Source organism: Varroa jacobsoni, unplaced genomic scaffold (assembly GCF_002532875.2).
Source record: "Varroa jacobsoni isolate VJ856 unplaced genomic scaffold, vjacob_1.0 scaffold_101, whole genome shotgun sequence".
NCBI lineage: Eukaryota > Metazoa > Arthropoda > Arachnida > Mesostigmata > Varroidae > Varroa > Varroa jacobsoni.
The window spans coordinates 100,494-119,032 of record NW_019213003.1 but is presented as its reverse complement, the minus strand read 5'-3'; the positions used below and the strand labels follow the sequence as shown (position 1 = coordinate 119,032).

The following is an 18,539-nucleotide window of genomic DNA, read 5'->3' as shown; positions in this document are numbered from 1 at the left end:
ACGCTTTGCCACCATTTAAGTTAGACGCTATTGAAAAGACGCTGCATAATAAATTCCTGTTACGGCTACATTTGTCCCCATACTTTTCCCACTTCATTATTTTAAAGAAATTAAGGCAAGTAGGTAAATAATTACTCGAGAGGGTTTATTGGCCTGATTTTAGAGATTTTAAGCACTAGTTGTCTTTAAATAGTAGTGGTACATTGGGCTAGCTTCTAGTCACCACTAGTCTCTACATAATTTAATCAAGTAATATAGGTAAGTGTTTTTTTGTTAGATAACTTTAACTGTTTGTGTGTTCCAGTCAGTAGTTGCATTTAGTACGAGATTAGCAATGACAGTCGTCTACGTTTAGATTCAAGCTATGTTATCAGTACTACCGCCGTTATTTGTGTTGCGATCAAGTCCCGTCTAGTTAGTAAAAAGTATGAGACACTTTTATGAGTTGGGCCAGAAGTACACGGAAACACTCCCTGCCTATTCTGAATTAAGCATTACGGATCCAGTTTATAGCAGCGTTGCTAGCAAACGAAGCTGGAGCCGTCGTCCTGGAACCGGGATGTGTCCTCTGCTGGTTATCGCTTCATGGACACAGGAAAACTAGACTCTGCCGGTATTTCGCCGTCGCAGGTCGTAGATATCTTTTGTTCCAGATCGGAATATTGGCCTATCAGCAGAATATCACTCGTAGTCGAACTTATTGCTGCGACAGTAATGTCTATGTGTTAGTAATCTGGACGAAATATTGTCCTTTCGGGGCACAGGTAAAAGGCCGCATAGACACTGTTAGAGCCTAGACAAGATACAGCTTCCTTCTCATACCGATTGGAGAAATTCCCCTTGAACGAACGGGCGCCTACCAATGACGTGTCAATGTTTTGTGCACAGTCCGTGAATGAGGGCTTCACCACGACCGTTTCGTGATGTCGCAATTTTCGCCGGTTCTCGTTCGGCGACGGCGGCGCTGGCAACCATTTTCGGGGTTGAATAAATTCAAATTTCGCTATTCGAGAATCTATTTCATTTTCTCGAAACCATGAACAACTGTACCTGCGACCATCGACCAGACGGCAGACGTCATAGCGACAGGCTAAAAAGCTTTTGATGAACGCTTCGACATTGGTCATATGTCTCATAGGCTTTGGCAGGCTTTATGCATATTCAACGCTAGTTGTCAAGTCCATTTTATTACAACACCTTTATCTCGGCAACGTGAGCATATTGAAACATGAATTGAAATGCTACAATGATATTTGTCAGTGAAAAGTACAGTTGTCAGCATTTCAGCTTAGCAAACATTATATTTGAAAGCCATATTATCTACCATCAATCAGTGGATAACTAGATAATATAAGCCATTCGCTGGAGCTGGACAGAAACTACATTGCAGGCAATAGTATTTGCCCTTTATACTGCAGCTTCCGGTATTGTTATTTTTACCTTGTGAATATAGTTAGCTGATTCACAGAATCTAAAATTGCAGCCTGCAATTAAAACAGGCCAATAGAACCATACGATAGGCCGAATGACAAATATATATAAATATAGTTTCACTCATCTCATGACAGTTCAGTGTCGATCCCAATGGATTTTCTTTATAAAATAATCGTGTTTTTCTTTGAATACGACAGATACTGAGCAACATATTTTTGAATATATTTTACTAACTTTAAGTAAGCTAGTAGATCACGTATACCTCTTGCTTGTTTCTAAATAGACCGCTTGAATCTGTTGGCTCAAGAAGCCAACATATATGCTATTTAAAAATGTACAGGACAACCATACACGACTGGATTTCCTAACTTTTGCTTCAGCATGCGCTCTACGAGTCCTGTGCGATATTTTATTGTGATAAAAAAAAGCTCTTATAAAAATGCACCACCTAGCCCAATAAGTTAGCCTACTACATAAATTAAGCTTAGACAAATAAGTAAACACTAGAAGCTAGACTTAGTTCAACAGCGGCTGGAGCTACAAGGTAGCTCAACCGGTTGAAACCAACCAACGAAAAACACAAATAACCGTTCCTCGACACTGTGTAAGGCCCAGACTATCCGAGCGCATCAGGAGGCGTGCTTTGCTTTGTGGAACAACAGCATTGATCGACACGTCTGCTTTTGTCTTATGTCTGCGATACCGAAAAACATCTGCGGTACATTCGGAGAGGGAGCAATCTCTATTTGTGCCAGGAGCTCGAGCAAACGCAAAATGAGGACATCTCTAACACCCAAAATGCTGATCGGCTAATTGAGGTAATATCCTAGCGTCGGCTGACGCTTAACCGAGTAAAAGGTCTCACCCGGGCACCACCCCATAATATTAGGCATACGCAAGGTTGTCGTCGATAAAACGATAAAAACTTTGATGCACGTCTTACACAAGTATGGAAGGCTTACATCAAAGGCTTAGTTTACACCCAGGCTTAAGTTTACTCGAAACATATTTTTTAAGATATTCTTTATTCCCCTTTGCAGTGGAAAGTTCAATGAAGAATTATGCACAAGTGTGTCACTCTGAATGTAATCTCTTCATGCACAGAGCATTTGTTTGGGCGTATACAGCGTATTTTAATCGAAGCTTTAGCCAATTGGCGAAATATTGTCAGGCTCGGTAAAGTCTTGTGTATTTAGTAAATAGTGTATAATACCTGCCAGTTATCTAACAAAACCTGGCTATATAATGACGTGGGCTATTCTGAAAACGTAAGATACTTCAAAATTTTAGCTTTTTTCACAAAAATCTTAGAGACGTAGAAACAAATATTTATCTCAAATAGTACATAGCAAAGACGTATGCCTTAAGTTGCCATAAACAAATAAATTAATATGGGGATGATAAGGCTAAAAACAGGGAAAAATCTCTTAATCAGACCTAAACTTGGTTCGGTTTGGTAGTGCCTTAAGTTCAATTGTTGAACTAGGTATTCAATCGACACTCATATGCTTTTATTAACATTTATTATGACTCTCGCGAAAAAAAGAAAATGTTTTTTCAACGAAGGGAACAATAAACCTTCAGGTAAAACTATCTCAGCATATTATCTGCTAGCTTTAGGGAAAAATCACTGTACATCCATTACAGAGAAGATATATAGCAAGCGCATAGTTGGTTTGTAGTGACTACTATATTTGTCGTAAGAGCAATTTTATTATAGCATTTATGTACATGAAGTTTATATTCCTTGTCTTCGATCCAACGGTTGACTACTGCTGACTGCTACCACCGCAGTAACCCTTCTTCTCGTTAAATAACTAGAAACAATGCAATCAGTACGCCACGTACTTGCCAGATGTCATCCACGTCCGACGCAAAGGAAACACTGATGCTGCAAGTGACCGGATAGCGGTCCCCACGCGCGGGGGGACGTTTTGATGACCCTGACCACTGCACCTCCCCTGGATTCCCTGACGGTCAAAATGGCCGCCGTCTTTTGCGAGCCCGCTGTTTTACAAAAGCCTCTTCTCTGCCCAACCACTACAAAAGCAACGTTGCGCAGGAAACTGAGCCGACACTTCACTCAGTAGCTGAAGAAGTAAGACCTCTTTAGTTTGTATTAACGCAAAGCATGCCTACCACCATTTACTTTAGATAAAGGTACCTTGTCAGACTCATTTTTGTGTTCTGTTGCTGGACGTTGCGGTAGCATTATTATATGTATGCATTTAGAGATGGGCCTGTCAACTCTGTACTATGCGATTCTCTCTTGCGACATACAAACAAGTAATTTTCATTATTATATACAGCGCTTGCATATCAAAGTCTGTGATGGCCTAAAGTGAGCCCCGGTGCAGTATGACCACATGTGGATGTTGTGCTTGTGTGTGTGTGAAACCAGGGAAGTTATCGGTAAAGTATGAAGTGGCCAGAAGTTAAAAATCCGGTTTATATGGTTTTCATTAGCGAAGTGTTGATTTCTCTTCTTTGATGAACGATTTTCGTCAAACACAATTTTGTGACGCGTAAGCACGTCTAGGCCAAGGATTTTACCTTGGCTGCGCCTAGCAAACGGTGTTACAATATTCCTCACCATGCTTGTAAGAAGTTAGCTAATAGAACCCCTCCGGGCTGTACCTGAATATTGACAAATAGTTAGTTCCCTAATCAGATAACCTAGATGTTAATGTGTTTTTTTTTAAAAGAAAAAGCTTCCTAAATGTGTTATTATAGCTAGGCAGTGTGAAACGTTTTTGCTAAAATCTAAAGTTGAAGCTGGGTTATCTAGACGGGGGTCACCTTACTAATAAGAGCCATTTTTTTCTCTTAATTCGAACTGTTTTCTAACCAGCTTAAGAAGTTTATTTCTCGGCTAAAATAACTGGGATTTATTAATTTAATGATATTCCATAGATAATAATTGGTTAATAAGTATGACCGTTACAGCCAATAGCGAGGGCGGACTTCTGTATACGCAATAGTCAGCGACAAATAGGCTGGCACCCAGCAAAAACGTTCACACCATTCTGCATAGAGCCAGTGTTACAACATACTTAGATGATGTCTCGATACTTCAATGAAGTGGTTCGAATTTCTTACTTCGTTCGAAATCATTTTTGAACATTATGTCAGACGGCTGGCGGCCTCTCAGCATAGGCAGCATTTGCCTGACTGAATGAGACAAGAGGTTCGCAAGGAGACCGTCGACGCAGCTGGTGATGCAATATTCATAGAAGCACGACGAAATGATCTTTTTACGTTTTAAGGGATCTAATCGTGCAGGCCACTAAGCTGTCGCCTCTCGGTGTAAAGTAAGCGCACTGCTTTTCTAACCACTGCATCCTACCTAAAAAAGCTGAAATGCGCCTATGCAACCCGATCAACTCGGTCTGAGCGACGACCCGTATACATGGACGCGGTGAACAGGGCTTTCTCCGTGTGGGGCAGAGCGAATCATCTCGATGCAGACCTTCTGATCTGGATCGTACATCGACTATCAATCGCAGCGGTTTAGCTCCCTGTCGCCCGTTGCACCATCAGAGTTTTCTCGGGTGGTACTCACCAGCGCCACGAATCGTTGTTTATTTCTTTCTTTCTCTATCTCGATTTCTTTCTTGGCCTTTATCCTTGCATCTCGGTCTAACCAAGATTAGAGATATCAAGACAGAACGAGATCTCTCAAATAAGCTACATTTTGGATAAGTGCAGTCAGGGCTGGTGAGACAACATACCGACAGCGCTGGTTAGAAAGGCATAGAACTCCGATTCGTTGAAGTCTCACAATATTTGCCGATTCACAGAGTTACGGGTAGACGGCGGTAACTTCAGCATCATCGGTAAAAGGTGGCACTGATACTGCTTTTTTTTTGAAGCCAAAAACGCCGAAATGCACACCCGCATGTATGAGTCACTTCGAAAACGAAAGATGATGAAGTGACTGAAGTTTAGGGAGCTTTAAGGGCTATTTAAGGGCTCCGCAACCAGTTCGTCTATCAGTTGAACACCGCAGTCCGATCAGACTGCGCGTCTTTCGGGTGATAACTTCAGTAGTAACGTAAGTTAGGACGCTGAATGCTTAGCTAATGTTTTCGTATCTTGTATGCAAGTTTATATGTACTATGTTGTCTGGACTCATTAGGTTTCATCTGCATAAAGTATTTCTGCCTGATCGCAAGCCTAGGATACAAAGTACTAATCTGCTTTCGTTGCCTGCTACGCTCATTTGTGCCAATGTAAAGTGCACCAGGCCGCCACCGAAATCGAACATAGTCCACTGATGCTTCAGAGTACTTTGATCGCTGCGCTACTAACTTCAGCATTGCTGCCGTATTATCTCTGCTATGATCGTATCTGCTTAGTGGCTCTTTATATGTGAAAGGGTTGTATTACTGACAAGTATTGTCCAGGTCTTTTACCGTGGCTTCGGCAGTGAAGTAACGCTCCACCTCCTGCAAAAGGTTACTGTAGGTAGGCGTCCTTAATATTCGAAACTGCGTTATGTTTATTTGTGTGCGTGCCTGTGGACGGATCGGACCGCTTCGCTTAAGCCTCTTAGATGGGCGTTGTTCTGTATTGAAGGGAGGCTAGTTATCACCAGATAACATTATAATTGTCTGTAATTAATTAAGAATAGTAGGTACTATAGGATAGTGTTACTTTTAGCCGAGCACGCTACAAAGGCGACTAGGTAAATTCCTAATAAAGCTCTCAAAGAGGTGCCTCATCGAAACTTCCGATCAGTCTTCCTTATAACCTTTGCAGCTTTTTATGGTTACAGAATGAAGTCGCTCGTCGTGCTTAGCACTGTTATGGCAGTAGTTGTGGGTTCTTCTCACAGGGTAAGTCCAATCTCTTTTGTCTTATCGTGCGCTATTTATATTTTGTCGAATAACTAGTGTTTCTAGTAATTTGTCTTTGTCGCCTAAGTATGTACTAAGCGCATGCTGCATAATACGCCATTCCGGTAAAGGTCAACATGATTGAACGTCGAAGTGACACGATGGGTCTGTTTCTGTTGATTAAAAACCACGAAGTGACAAAGGTCCATAGTGGAGACGTGTTGTTAAAGGGTCTATGCAGCCACTTCAAACGCTTGACAGCTCCGAACGTCGATATTGTCATTAGATGATTTCGAACTTATATAATCTGACTAAGTTTGCGATACGACTTTCTTAGCGGCAGATCAAATACCCGAATAATTTTTTCGAAGTAATTCGCCCTCGACTCCAGAATATACCGTTATTGCATAGAACACGATATGACACTTTTAGAGACGGGTAGTCATGATGTGAGGCACGCAGTTTATCGAGCAAGTTCATTCATTCGTTGACGTACAATAGTTAGAGCATCGTAGACGCTGCTAATGTACCTTATATAGAGAAAAGTTTGGTTAAAACTATAATGCCTTTGTCAGTGTTCGACTAATCGTCAACAGATAGGAACATTTGTAAAGCTCTGATCAAGCCGGTCGCCGTACCAACTGAAGCGGTGGCAATAAATTCAATTACGATGTGGCCACGATGAGTCGTAAGTGGGCTCCCTGTATGCGATAGACCATTGGCGTTTTCTTTGTTGACCCCTTGGTAACCCCATTGTTACCGAACATGTGCAGATACCTACTCTTGTCATCATGAGCATAACTGGAAGCGTTCTGCCGCGATACGCCGGCTTCGTGTTGGAACATGGTAATGCAACAATTGAATTGATGACACGGTTGTTTAAGGTCTAGCTACAACTGGCTACAAGGTGGCTGTCTTGAGTAGATGGCATGTACAGTATCGTGAATGGCATGAACAGTAACTTAAGGGAACAAGGCGAGAAAAGATGATATCTAAAAGAAGAAAAAAGATGACATAAACCAAAACATTTAGGTGGCAGTTAATATGGACGCTTCGAGCTACACAAAGGCGGAATTGAGACGCATTTCACTTAGATGGTTAATCGTTCTATTGTCTCTTGTAGTTATTTGTCTTAAGCCTTTAATAACACACGATGGTCAGTTTTGTATCCAACTTGAGGGCTAGCATCAAGTTTGTTGCCTTTCGCCCATGACGAGATACTTAGGCTTACTTTAGCTAAGAAAAACGTATTGAAATTTCCTCAGTTTTCCGTAAGATGCCTCCTCAGATGCGGTAACGAAGCTGTTCAGTGGCAACTCTCTATAGAAAAATTAGTGGACTTACGCTCTTATGCAAAAATTATTTTGCGTGGACCAATGTCATTTCTGTATAATTTTGTATTCGTTCGTTGCAGTAAAGGGAACCATATGGAACGTATTTTTTAGCGTGAACATACTTTTACTGTCAATTAAATTACAGTTGCGTCGAGAAGCGTTCCAGTTTGCGGACGCTATAGACGAGGTAGTGGGGCAGGTACGAACAACCTTTCAGTGTCCTCAGCGGTACGGATATTTCGCCGACGTGGATAACGACTGCAAGGTTTATCATGTCTGCAACCCCGTTATGAATGCCGAAGGTGAGTTCGGAACGAGGCGTCGTATTGTTTTCGGAGGACGTTGGAGATACGCTTTTCATCTTTTATCAGGCTCCTCCGATGGTCGATAATTCTAATTGATAGAAATCGATAATTTGGCGGTTTACAAACAAGTTCTTGTGTGAAACGATTAATATGGCAACGTATGAGCTCTGCGCTCGGCTACTGCCGCCGAAGAAGAAAAAAAGCCCGATCAATATAACTAATGTGAAATTATTAATCCACAAAACATTGACAAATAACTAATCATTGGTTTTCACTATTCCCACACAAATACACCCAAACACAAAGCGGTCGACCATTTTCTTGTAGCGATCGCAATCATTCTGAGGCGCTTGCCGTCGGTTGTACGTAACGTAACCTAGAAACTATTAATACTATTCTAAAGCAGTGATAACAGTCTCTATCGGAAAAAAACGCGTGTAATGACTATGTTCGCACCACCGCAAGGTGTCCATTACATGCTTATGATATTTTTACTATATATTTTATACTAAATTTTACTATATAATTAATAATAGTAATAAGCCTCCTAGCAGCGGAGACGCTACTAACGTACTATGTTAGCTGGCCTTTGTCATATGCTCGACGTTGCATCTAGAGGACAACACCAATATCCGTTATTGTCGTAGACACCTCTCTAAACACCCCTCTCACGACCTGTCTCCACATGATGATGACAATAGCAGCGGTGAAGATAATAACAATGCACATACAATGCTACTATAAAAAAAAAGTTAGACTATTAATGTGGTACACTATATTTTTCGTCCACATTTACCAAAAGCCAGCTTTTTTTTTAAGTGTTACTGACGCTTTTTGGAGCGGGCTGAGACAGCAGTTCAGCTGGTGCTGCTTACTGAAGTAACTGTTATTTTTTGACTTAGTTGAGATCCTCTTCGTCATCGTTCCCATCCCTAGACTTGTTTTACGCCTATTTTGTAACATCATTGCCATAGCATTATATGAAGGAATGGCAGTGGGGGACGGACTGGCAAAGGGAGAGCGTCATACACAGTGTGGCGTCGATTGTTTACCGTCGTCGCTGTCGTTGCTATCACGATCTGCCGCTATTGATCCGCATGTACGCATCCTGTGGTGGCCGTTAACGGCGTTCGTGACGGGTTGTGCTCTGTTCCCTCACATTTTATGGCGTGCATCTAACAGTTATCTGGTAGCAACATTAAATTCGCAGAAGTCTTTTGACCTTTTCATCATGACAGGCCAAAATGCCAGCGCCAACTTTGAAGCAATAGCAATATGCTGCTGTTTGACGTCATGAATATAATCTTATAGTAATAGGTATACATTGTCTGGCTTCAGATTTTAGGCGGCGGACGCTTTGGGAGGGAATATGGGCGGGGTTGCCATCCTCTACTCCTTCCCAGCCAGATATATTCCCCGCGCAGAATTTGTTCCTTTCGATGACTCTAAATTGTTCCACCTATACACAGAGGCAATCTGCAACGCTCTGTACGTTTGTGCAAATGTGGTAGGCACTAGCTCATTCGTAAAGCGGATTTATGCGCAATAGTAGTGGTGGTGGTGGTGATAGGAACAGCAGTACCAACGATAAGTTACGACTTTTAGTCGCACTATCGTCTCTTATGGTTAAAATAGAAACAAGAGTAATTTATATCGAATACACCTCCCATATATTTAAGTGTGTCCTATAGACACGTCTCTAGGTTGATTTCCTCATATCTTTTTCGAAATTGTCTTCGTGCAGTATTTTCAACGTGTTTTTCCAGTGTTCATTGCATGTTTATTGTTAATTGTCGTTGTATAACGTTCAGTCACAAAAGCTCCTATTATTATTATTCTTACCATCACTACTAGGCATCAATTTGGAGGTCACTGCAGCCGATATTTACGTATATCATCTTCAATGAGGCAAGCTCATCGATCATAAAGGGCTTTCTTTGCCGAGCCGCGTCATAGCAGCACCGACAAGTGTAATGACGCCAGCACAAGATATTGAACCGTACGTTCTCATAAGTACAGGTCAGCACATGATCGAGCGAAAACGGCGAAATGAAAGGACAACGCCGACCTTAAAATGATGACCGTGGCCCTTTTTTTTTATACATAGTCCCTTAGACAAATGATACCTCCAATAAGCAGTGCACTAAATTTCCATTTGTTGTTTGTGACCAATTATGTAGACAAGAACGTCATCCATTATAATCTCTAACGTAATATGCACAATGACCCCCTCCTGTTTTGACTCGACGACACACGTTTTTTCGGACTGTAGTAACAACAGCGACACCGAAAATAATCGATATTTTTTTGCAACAATAACTAACGCATGTATCATGTATATACACCAGTTTTTCATCACTGTTTTCTGCTGCATCGTGGGAACCGTTTGAAAAAAAAAGTTTAAGATAATAGAAAATAGCCGTTGTCTTGAAAAATACCAATTTCATTAATTTTTTCCAACTAGCAACCCACTCTATGCTAGAGAAAACAACATGAAGCGGTTTGTCCGTTCGTTTCTAGTGAAGGCTTATGATTGCGGTACAAGTAATCCCACTAGTTAAGGAATTATCAATTTTTCTTAATTTTAAGTTAATGTTCAAGTGTTTTGAATATGATGCATTTGCCTTCGTGTTCACACACAACTTCGCCTCGTGCTAGAGTCGTTAGACAAGCAGTAGATGTTTCTTCTGCGGGAATCAAACTACTCCGTTTGAAAGCAGTAGCAGGCCGGTGGGGTAGGCCGGGCAGTAGGCAATTTGAGAAAACAATCATCATGTCTATGAGTTTTACCTTTGTGGGGACTATTCATATAATTAACGGATTGAAATTAAGAACGGTAAATGACAACTACAAGTAGCTCCTAGCGACGTTTTTATCCCGAAGCGGCGGCGGCGGCGGCGGCCCTGGTGGCATAGTGGTTTGTGTGAAAACACTGCGTTCTGATCTACCTAGTGACTGTGTAGGGAAAACAAGGCTTGCTACAACAGGCCTGCTGGTCGTCACACACAATTTGTGCTGTATATACATATATACAAACGGACAAACGAATCTGGTACTACCCGTCACTTAGTATTGCTTTGCTTCAGTCTCTTTTTGACTCAGTGCCCTTGACGTCTACTAGTAGATTCGTTGGCCTTTTCGGTTATGATTATTTTCACTGTTACAGCTGTCAGGAAAGCAGGATGCATAGTAGCTAGAGTTGTTCTCCTTATGTAGCTGTGTCCCGTTCCCAGTTTGCCATATCTGGCTCTAGAATGTGGACAGCCTGATGATGGCGGTGTAACCCTGCACTTGAAAAATATCGGACAATCCAAATGCGACGCTCAGCGATCATCAGTGTCGAACTGATCGCGGACGAGATATCAACATGAGGTTCATTCCCCCTCTTCCCTCTCAGCTCTCAAGTGATCGTTGTGATCTCTACCAGCAAAAGTACGACGATTTAGATTATCTCGAAAGTTATCCGGTCAAATAGACGATCTGAAGGGTTGAAAACGCGCAGATCGGAGGACGAATGGAACGTCTCCTATTCGGTGGACAACAGGAAATTGACAGACAAACAGATATCCCTGCTCGCTGCTAATAGATATTATGTTAACGCAGTATACTGCCGGACACGCTTCAATATATTGGACAATACAAACAATAGTGGACGGCAGGTCGGGTCGCACTTTTATCGGCTAGACTTAGGAAACAGCAGCCTATATTTCGTCAGCATCGAGCGAAAACTGCTACAGAACCTTTCCATTATTATTGCTGAGATTGATATTTACTGAATGCGGACGTGCGTATGTACGTGTTTGTGTCACGAAGTCATACAACAGACCAGGGTGACTTTGGTACGTTTGCGTCTAAGCCCCTTAAAGGCAGCCCAGTCAGGGTCAACTTGATCACTGCTTAAATTTGTCACTAAACAAACGACGCATGAGCTTTACCACTGCTGTATAAAACAAGTCTATGTTTAGTGTCGCTTCATAAAATCGAACAGTATAAATTTACATTTACATCGAATACTGATTCTCTGATACTGTACTTTGCAATAAAAGATGTCTCTCAGTAATGGAATAAAACCAACCATTCAATCTACAAAGAATTGGTTTATTTCAGAGCACCTGTGTTAAAAACCTTGAAACTTTTCTGAAAAGCTGTACCGTACGGCATAACTTCGAAGCCGTTTAAAACTAAACTCGAATGCGTCGTACGCAGTTGCTAGATTATGATACCGAGGTCGATTTCTGTAGATCTCCAAACGTAGCAATATAGATTAGTAAAAGATATATCAAGTATACGGCAATATAGAAGTCACATATATTGCGACGCCGCACACCGGTGCTTTCTTTAACTATAACCAAGTGTTCGCGGACCCAATTCATCTTCTGAAGGAATGTTGTAATTGGGAAGTACGCTGGGAACGCCACTGGGCTAACAAGCACATCTTCAGTATAGTTTCAATATGTGCTCGCACCGTGCTTATCCCTGTAATCCCCGGGGTATTATGGTAGACTGCTTAATAATACAACGCTAACTTTACATACAGTTTACATGTGGGATAAACTGTGCAACAGGTATGACGCTGTTATTTAACAGCTCATTCACGTTTCCTTCGTCCCAGCTGACTTACTTTAAACTATAGTATTATACGCGGTAGCTCGTGAATCAGTGACACACATGAATCTGTTTCGGTGTTGCTCTTTGTGAAGAGATATAGAACCTCGCCTACGTTAGAAGCGTGGCACTTCACCGAGAGAGGTAATATTATACTATTTGAAATTGCAGTAATACGTATTTACTTGTTTAATAGTAAATGTACGCAAGCGAAATGTCTCTATGATTAGTATTTACCAACTATTGTGCCAAGCCATCAGCTTACGTAAGTCCTAGCGTCTCGAGCTTGAATACCTAGCGAAGTCAACTGCTTCTACGTAAGTTAATGGCTTTCATTTTTAACTGTAGATGATTATCTCGTTTTCGGTAAATAGAACTTTGTATACTTGGCGAATTAGGATAGAAGACAGGAGGAACATAATAATAGAGCTGTCGGTTGAAAGAAGAACTTGAACAATCTATCATATAGTGACAGTTGTAGATAAAGTAACTATTACCTAAGTGACAGCCCGTTTAAGTTCGCTCTTGAAATTACCGCCGTGCGAAGTTGTATTACGAGGCCTCTGAAGCCAGTCAAAAGGGTACCCCAGTTTACCTTCTGGATATGAACGAACTCAATTTAATCTAAATGTTTAAAAAGACACGATAGGAAATAGCTAAATTAACAGCAATTTGAGTTTTGGCCATAGATTCTTTAAGTCTGTAATCAATAAAGGCTTAGAATCATGGGGCGCACTTATGGAATGCCCACTACCTAATACTACTGAGATTTGAGTTCAGTATACGTGCAAGCAGAAGTTAAATGTTCGAGCAATTAGAATATTTTATTCAAAGACTGCAATAGAAAACAAATCATGTTGGCCTTTGTTAAATTTGATCTGTTTGGTCAATGGAGAACCACGTTCTGTGGGGGCCCAATGATGTAAACCGAAAGAAAGGGTTTTTGAAACCGGTGGAGCTAGCGTATAACAGCTGTTCTGTGATTTAAACAAGTAACGAAATTAGGTTTTTCTGTTGAACGAACTTAGACTTAAAAAACAATAAGGCGCAATTTAGTTGACCAGACCATTTAAAACTTTCTAGTTAGTTTGTCAGTTCTTTTAAAAACAATCATCGGCGTACAATATCGGCCTCCTCAGACGTTTTATTCCCAAACGCACTAAGCTAAGCGCTAAGTTACAGTTACGAACAATAGTTAAAAGTTCAAATATTTTGATCACGAAAGCAAGCTTGATTAGACATACGACCAGGCAGTCGATTTCTATTTTTCTGACTGGCTATCACCCATCAAGGCCAAAAATAATGAGCGACCGACCCAGACAGACGAGCCAAATGTGCCCACGGATGTTTCACAAATTTGTGAGCAAATTAGCTACTGTCTGCAGCATAAAAAAGGGTCTTTGCATAGCACACGGTAAATAGGCATTCGAACTCAGATTGCGTGTTTTTTGCCACAGCGCTGTACATAACAACTGTGTTTCTGTCTCGAGGATGCAGTAACTTCTACGGCTGCTGTTGCTATAGTACTACGTTACCGATAGAAGAGTAGTCTGCTTTATTTATACAAATTGTATAGTACGTGTCATTGGCGACACGCGAAATAACAACGCCTGTCCTCCGTCGGTCAGCGGCCATTTTGTCGATTTATCGATACGGCTACAGTAATTCGGTTGTTTATCTGCTTGTAGACACACACTGATTGTGTATTATGTAATATTCATACATAGATTTACGTATTACTAGTGGCCATAGGTGCGTACATGGACCAAAGTCCGTGCATCCTCCAATTAACATTGAGATACTCCGGTGTACGCATGTCATCCTACCCAATCAGACAAGATGTTGTTGTCTAAAAGATTGTGCCACCTTGTTCAAACGACAATCAAATCTACGGTGAGATGAGGGTAGAGCGACACTATTTATAGAAACGCCAGTCGCATACTGTGGTATAATAGTAGCGCCAACCGCAACAATCGTTGCAGGGGGTTCTTTGTCTGGGTCTGCTCTTTATAATCCTCACACTGTTTCACACACTTAGGGGTAAAACCACAGATCTGCCGTAGACTGTTTTCTTGACAGACGGGTATAGATGGACGCAAACGTGGACCCACAGTGAAATGTACATATAAAAAAGCACATCTTGCTCACAGCTGTATTCCCACCGTTTTGTAGTTGCCTGCGTCTCGAGCTGCTTCCGCTGCAGTGAATTCTGTTCCCCGTTGCAGATGCATGAGTTTTTAATTTATGGCGTACTTGACAGGCAGCGGGTAACGATTGCAATGTTAGCTGGGCTTTGTTGGGGATCCTTAAGTCTGGGATTGCCCCAGTGGGACCGCTGGTGGCACCGCGTATGGGTTGTCCTATTATAGTGGCCATGTGCTGCTAAATCCGAGCAGTGATACGAACTTTTGATGTGACCGCCGCTAGTAGCTACATGTAGATAACGCGTTAAGGTCGTTGATAGTGACGCTGCAACCTAACGCGGTGGTGGTGTGACTGTTACTCCGGTTGCTGTTCACGATGACATTGACGGACGTTGCCTGCCCCCTGACTTTACGCTAGACTCTCCTCTATGTATAATGGTTTAGATATAGTTGCTTTGTCAATATATTCGTTGAGTAATCGACTCTCCATCTTACCCTTAACCCTTTTCTATATTATAGGATGATCTTCTGATCGATTGTTCTGTCGACGTTTTGAGAAGCCACACAAAGACGGAGTTTCCCGTTTGTCTATTCCACGTATCCAGCGTATTGGAAGCGCAAAGTCCATATGGCTGACATATAATAGTTATCGTAGAGTCCCAAGGCAGCAGGCGTTGTCGAGTTCAGCTTGAAATCAACACAGTTATTGCGGTTATCTGACAGTCGCCATAGATGCTGAAACCGTTGTGTTCCTGTTTCAATACAAACGTCTGTAAAATCATGGTCTCAGATGTCTGAGTGTACGTATTCAAATGGATTACTTGACGATCTGCTCTCCATCTGCCTATACATAAGTACTAGGCGTATTTTCAGACCTGAGTAGATGACGCGTGGAAACTGCGCTAGCGGCGCTGGCGGCAAGCTGATGTCCCTGGATCATCTTTTGTATAGGAGCAGAAAACGCCATTTGAACTATCATCAGTTAGCTTGTTTTACCGTTGCTAGATTTAGTGGCATAAACAGGGCGCATTTATTTAACCATTTTTGAAGAAGGCGGAACATTTTAAGATGCTGATGATGCGTACCTACTGCTAAGAGAGCTAACAATGGCTTCCTAAGAGGATGGATGACGGCCTGTTTGACAGCAGTATTTAATGGATTCAGATCATTTTGAGCTAGGGAAACAAGCAATGTCTGTGTAGCGAATAGGACGAGACCTCATTAAGTATGACAAAAGAACAAGCAAAAACAAGTTTCTACACTAAGCTAAATTCATATTAGGGGCAGTGGATTAGAACAAGCAGTTCATGCAGTTATCACTATGGACGCAATGATTGCGTAAGGCAACAGATACAATACAGCTGGAGCTAACCTATGATACAGCAAATAAAAACTATATTCACAATAGGTACTTAAATCGGTACATGTTTTTACGATCCTCACAAAGAACAGTGCACGTACATTTTTTATGAACACGTCGGGCGGTACAGTGGATTTTCCGTAATAGTTTAGTGGCAGTAGGTAATGTGTTCGCATATTGACCTTAGGGACACGTTGTGGCCTCGGTTCCAACCCAGGCACAGGCACACTTCATTTCTTGCCGGGAGTCTGTCGTCTGACGGAGTGTTTAACGGCGATACCCGACCTGAAACTCTAAATATAGCACACACATAACAGAACAAAAACTGGCATTGTTCATAATCGTTAACTTTGACGTTTTTTTTTTTCCTCATCGTTAACTATATTTGTCTAAGCGGAGTAATTACAAAAGCATGAAGAACAGATGTAATAATTGTTTAACGCCATTTTGATGTCTAGAAATTCGGACACGTATGCGTGTTCTTCGGTGTTTATACCATGTGAGAAAGCACTTTTCAAGGCACTGAAATGGTGCAAAAGGACTTTTAGAAAAGCATTTAAGCGAAATATTGAACATATATGTTTAATGTTGGAAGATTACTCGTATTCAACAAATTTGAAAATGGCGACGATCTCTGTTCTTTCATGTGTGCAAAAGTGTTAGCGTATATAGTTATCTACAGTGTTCTCGGTTTGCATTCGTATCCGGATATGGAATCTTAGGCCATGTAAAGGCTAAATAGATAAGAGCCTTAAAGATGACGAATTTCACTTTTGTGACTAAGCTCTTATAACAAGCGTCATTGTGGCATCAACCATAACAATAAGAGATCACGCAGAGAAAGACGAGCGTTAATGAATGAGGAAATTCGTTTCAACATATCCAGGATTCTTTTACTGGCGATTATTTGTATTTCAATAGCTTGCGAAGGCTTCTTGTGCGCTTGATATTGATATTTTATGGATCTTACGGTGACCCTAACCATATCAATGCCCCAGCACAATTCTTATGATTAGCTAATTAAAAATAGCTTTCGAAGCTCAAATTGACAACGCGGAATAAGCGAGACTCTCTAAGGCAGAGGAGTCCACAACCTGCCTGGTAAGTTGCATTGAGTTCGTGCATATCGGAGCTAGCCAGTGATTAGATATTTCTAATATCAGGATGACTTAGTCTTTCTTAACGGAGAGTTGGCGAACCTTATCAGACGTGTGTTTCTGGTCTCTTATCTGTCTCGTTTTGTGTAGGTGGCATCGAAGAAGTTCAGCATTTCTCGTTCTTCTGCGGCAATCAGACTGTCTTCAACCAGCTCACGTTGACATGTGCCCACCCCGAAGAAGCTGTTCCCTGCCCTAATGCACCAGACTTCTTTTACGTGAACGACAACATCGGTAAAGAGGATGCGCCATTCTTGACTGATGATGATACGCAAAGGGCCGCCCCTCTTTATCCCGGTTACTCACAGCCAGCCCCCAATCCAGCCCAAGCTCCTGCTGCCACCAGCCTGTACTACCACACCGTTTCCCAGGCTGGTTCCGAGCATGGGCATCCGACTTATAGCAGCTCTAGCCCGTCAGCCGGCTACTTAACTAGCCAAGGCGAACAGAAATATGTATCTGCTTCTCCACAGAGCCAAGATAATCAGAGTCATCACGTTTCAACAGCTTTTGGTCAGCGCGCCCGAAAGAAGTAGATCTATTACTTGTTCTACGGACGACCAACGAATCGGAGTGGCCCGCAAATTAGGAGAAGCCAAATGAGGAAGTACCTTGGTGTTAGTAGAGACCCGCCGGTAGCAGAGTGTGTCGTCTTTGTCCAATAGCTAAATCGTCTCTTAAAGCGTCCTTGTACTTTTTTTTTTTTGAAAAGAAATCATATCGTATTCGTAACGTACTTTCCTAGAAAGTCAGTGATTAAAAATATCGGCTATTGCTATTATCTAGCTAGAATTTCTTGGACCTAAGATGCCAATTTGGAGCCAAGCTTTGATGAAAGTGTGATCATGAACTGCGTAGGATGCCTCAAGAGCTAATAATGAACATAATAAATGAGGATAAAGCGGCCAACGTTTCGTGTCTCTTTGTCGTAATGAAAGTTCCCGCAAAAGGTCCCTCATTCAATTGCTGTATACACAGTGGAATTGCCGTGTATATATATATGTATGTCTATATATATATATGTGTGTGTGTATATATATAGCGCATGTATAAATTATGCATAATGATGCTACTCGACTCGCGCGATACCAATAAATTCTAAGGCCATGAGAACCGGACGTATCTTCATTTAGCCTGAATCCCTCTACTTCTGTATTGTGCACAGCTTCTAGCCGTTGAGTTTAGGTTGCTCGCACCAATGGCTGTCCTATACCTAATAGATAGAATAGTTATATGTAATGTCAAAGAATACCTACGTTGGCCGGAGTATATGAAAGTTTTTTGTCTTTTCATATTTGTAAGGTTATTCTATTACCTCTTTCGTCCATTGTTTTATATATTTAAAATTTAAAGTTTAAATTT

General features: G+C 41.5%; 1 protein-coding gene across 6 annotated transcripts; it reads left to right on the top strand.

Annotated features, from left to right (window-relative positions):
* Positions 1–3,505: 3,505 nt before the first annotated feature.
* LOC111265182 (uncharacterized) lies at positions 3,506–18,290 on the top strand. Of its 6 annotated transcripts, XM_022841629.2 has the most exons (5): positions 5,217–5,488; positions 5,673–5,901; positions 6,212–6,272; positions 7,752–7,908; positions 17,268–18,290. In XM_022841629.2, the coding sequence occupies exons 3-5, from the start codon at positions 6,213–6,215 to the stop codon at positions 17,711–17,713; spliced, it is 663 nt and encodes a 220-aa protein (XP_022697364.1). In that variant the 5' UTR covers positions 5,217–5,488; positions 5,673–5,901; position 6,212; the 3' UTR covers positions 17,714–18,290. The 6 variants fall into 6 exon arrangements, with proteins under 6 accessions (XP_022697372.1, XP_022697402.1, XP_022697382.1 ...); XM_022841637.2 differs by lacking the exons at positions 5,217–5,488; positions 5,673–5,901 and adding an exon at positions 3,506–3,532; XM_022841667.2 differs by lacking the exons at positions 5,217–5,488; positions 5,673–5,901 and adding an exon at positions 3,538–3,594.
* Positions 18,291–18,539: the final 249 nt, after the last annotated feature.